At 57.3% G+C, this 3,357-nt stretch overlaps 2 protein-coding genes across 2 annotated transcripts, besides 2 other annotated features; both read right to left on the bottom strand.

Annotated features, from left to right (window-relative positions):
• Positions 1-41: 41 nt before the first annotated feature.
• Positions 42-59: a microsatellite.
• A 135-nt stretch (positions 60-194) lies between these two features.
• On the bottom strand, positions 195-545 carry TraAM80_05247 (histone H4; the record flags this gene model as incomplete). The annotated part of the gene is made up of 1 exon (XM_029382136.1): positions 195-545. The coding sequence occupies one exon, from the start codon at positions 543-545 to the stop codon at positions 195-197; it is 351 nt and encodes a 116-aa protein (XP_029238059.1).
• Positions 546-695: 150 nt separating this feature from the next.
• Positions 696-760: a microsatellite.
• A 301-nt stretch (positions 761-1,061) lies between these two features.
• TraAM80_05246 (uncharacterized protein) lies at positions 1,062-3,356 on the bottom strand (the record flags this gene model as incomplete). The annotated part of the gene is made up of 1 exon (XM_029382135.1): positions 1,062-3,356. A coding segment is annotated over one exon (2,295 nt), but the record flags the coding sequence as incomplete, so codon positions are not given.
• Between the last annotated feature and the right edge of the window lies 1 nt (position 3,357).

The raw sequence follows: 3,357 nt of genomic DNA, 5'->3' as shown, positions 1-3,357 counted from the left end.
ATACGTCCATCTTACACTTCGGCACTCACTTATACTTTTTGCCCCCCCCCCCCCCCCCCACGCACGCACGCAGGTGTGCGTGCGTGTGTCCGCCCCTCAACGGAGGAGACGGGAGGACGGGAAGACGAAGGGGAGGGGCATTCACTCATGCCACGCTGCCATGAAGACCACCTCACCCACCCACCACCAGTGCTTTACTCGTAGCCGTAGAGGATCTTGCCGCGCTTGCGCAGCGCGTTCACCACGTCGACGGCCGTGACGGTCTTCTTGCGGGCGTACTCCGTGTACGCCGTGGCGTCGCGCACGACGCCCTCCACGAACGACTTGATCACGCCACGCACCTCGTCATACATGACACCAGAGATGCGCTTCACACCACCACGGCGCGCCAGGCGGCGAATGGACCCGCGCGTGATGCCACGGACGTTCTCGCGCAGAATCTTCTTCTGGCGCTTCTGCGTTCCCTTCGCCTCACCGCTCTTCTTACCCTTGGCCATCACGACTGCTGGACTGCTGGACTCTGAAGTGAGGGAAGAGAGAGGCATTGTGCAATAACACTACATGCGGCAACCATGCCACACACTCGCACGCAGAGGAAAGAGCTGCAGTAGACGCATCCGGGTGGCGCCACGCCCCAGCCGAGCAGAACAACACCAACGATACACAAAGTACAGCTGCACGCATCATCACTCGCCAAAACACGAAAAAAAAAATAATAACAATGGGCAAAACAAAAAAATAGTAATAATAAAAGAAAAAAGCACATAAATTGATGTCCAAAGAAAAAGGGTTGGGTTTAGTTATAGTAAGTAAATCATGCTACAGACCTTATACAGCAGGCAGGCAGGCATATACATATATACATATATGCCTGCATCCGTACTAAACAGAGAGGCGGAGGGAGACGCCATCGCCTTGCGGTAGTGGGTGCGCCTGCCAGAACCGCACGTCACGCGCTTCCCCGGGTAGCAGGCAAAAACATACGCAGAGGCCGCGTGGGCAGTCGAGCAACCCAGCGGAGGGCAGGAATAACGGGGGAGAGTACCGGTGGTGCTGAAGCCTCACACCCCCAACTTCAACGGGTCCTCGTCTTTGCTCTCTGAGCTGCTCGACATGTCAAGCCCCATAGAGTCCTGTGAGCCCAGAAAGAGGTGGCTAAACGACAAGTGTTGGTTGGCCGCCGCGTCTTGAAGCGTGTCCGTGCAAAAATGACGCATGCGTAGCACAGGCCGTGAAATTCCGTCCGCAGCGTCCGCGCTGTCTCTCAGCAGCTCCCGCAAAGGAAGGGTCGGGTGCTGTCGGCCGGGACGAATCTGCTCGCGGAGGCCATGATCCGAAGCGAGCTCCGCCAAACTTCGCACACATGGAGCCACCAGCGGGAATCCTGTGGATGCGGCCGGTGAGGACGCGAGCACTGCCACCGACTCCCGCCCCTGCACCTCGCGTGGGGGCGTGCCAAACAACGCGGCCTCATTGGGGATCCTGTAGCGCGTCCATGGCATACCCCACACGTCCAGTTCACTCCACCTCTTTGTGCCAAACACAAGCACTTGCAGCATCTTCAGCACTATATACACAAAGAAGACGACGCTGGCCACAATGACGGCAGCGCATTCGGCGTAGAGGGCACGCTTGTCGGCAGGGCGCAGAAGAAGCAGCATGTTGACGACGAGGAGCCACACGCTCACTAGCATCACAACGAGGTAGTAGCTGTTGTCCAGCCAGGAGTTGAGTGGGCGAAACACCGCGACAACCCCAAAGAAAAGTAAATGGCCAAAAATCAGAGCGGCGTAAGCACCGATGCAACCTGCAACTGTCCCCAGCGGAATCGCCCCGCACACAGCGACGAGCAATGGCGCCCAGAGCCACAGCGTCACCCATGCCACACGGGGCCGCCTCAAATTTGTCAGCACCAGAAAGAAACTGTTCGCCACCGCTGCCGGTAGCCAGATGCCATGCACACGCAGCAGCCACCCATGCGCCAACGCCGCCACACACGAGTCATCCGCCTTCAACGTAGATGGATGCAATTTAACGGGATAAAAGCTCGAGCGGATCTTCACCATCGATACAAGCAGCGCCACTATGAGGCCGCAGACAAACACCACAAGCATCACGGTGCTCAGCGCCAGCGTAGACCACGCCTTTGACGCGAGTCCCTGCACGGACGCAAAGGACGTCGCCACAAAAAGGTTCACGAGAAGAAGCAACGGAATGCCAGGGAAAAAGCTGCGCTGGGCCCCTATCACCCACGAGACGCCCTTCTTCCACTTCACCAACAAAATCACCACAGCATGCACCGTTAGCACACCACCGATGATAATGAGATTGCCTATCAACACCCCAAAGAATGATTCCTCGACCGCTGCCACGCAAAGACTACGATAGCTTCCTAAAAGGCGACGGCTTGCGTCCGGTGTGTAATGCATCATACCTAACGCCGTCACGTAGTTCACACCCGGCACACCAAAAGGTGCGCCCAACAGCGAGAGCATGGCGACAAATTTCCCCACCTCCCCCATGTAACCTGCGTACACGGGCTGCGGCACGGGATCCACGGCAACGGCGACAAGCGGGTACAACCGAGGGCCCCCGTCTTCCACGCCACGCCACAACCACGACCTTTCAGAAGAGACTGGGCCCAACGGCAGCTCCATGCGGCAGCCCAAGACCTCAACGGGAACCGCGAACTCCATCGACTCCACCACATCAATATGAAATTCCTTCACTGGAGGAAACTTCACCTCAAAGATTCCCACACCATTTTGGCGAACTTCCACACCACGCTCAATAAATGGCAGGAAATAAGAACAGCCCCGGTGGCCTATCACACCCAACTCCCGCTCACTGCAAGCAACCTTCACCCCAGTTACATTCAAGCTGTCCAACTCACCATTCTCCATATCATATACGCGGCCGTCCAATGGGATTTGTTTCCATTCACAACCGGGCCTTCCGAGCAGTCGAAACCCCGTACGAATACTCTCAACACCTACACGCACCGACGACTCACCAAGCGCTAGAATAACAGCAGGACACATCGACACAGAAGGCATACTTAATACCGCCAATGACAAAGACACTGTATGCGACGCCGCTAGAGTGGCAGAAACCACAGGTGTCGCCGACCTAGACGCCGTACTGCCTAACTTCTCTGTCATGTTTGGCAGCGTCTCGTTGGACGTCGCTGTCAAGGTGGACGTCGCTGTCAAGCTGGGCGTCGCTGTCAAGCTGGGCGTCGCTGTCAAGGTGGGCGTCGCTGTCAAGGTGGGCGTCGCTGTCAAGCTGGGCGTCGCTGTCAAGGTGGGCGTCGCTGTCAAGGTGGGCGTCGCTGTCAAGGTGGGCGTCGCTGTCAAG

Source organism: Trypanosoma rangeli (genome assembly GCF_003719475.1).
Source record: "Trypanosoma rangeli strain AM80 chromosome Unknown Tra_15.4_contig_00167, whole genome shotgun sequence".
Lineage (NCBI taxonomy): Eukaryota > Euglenozoa > Kinetoplastea > Trypanosomatida > Trypanosomatidae > Trypanosoma > Trypanosoma rangeli.
This window is presented reverse-complemented; position numbering and strand designations above follow the sequence as displayed.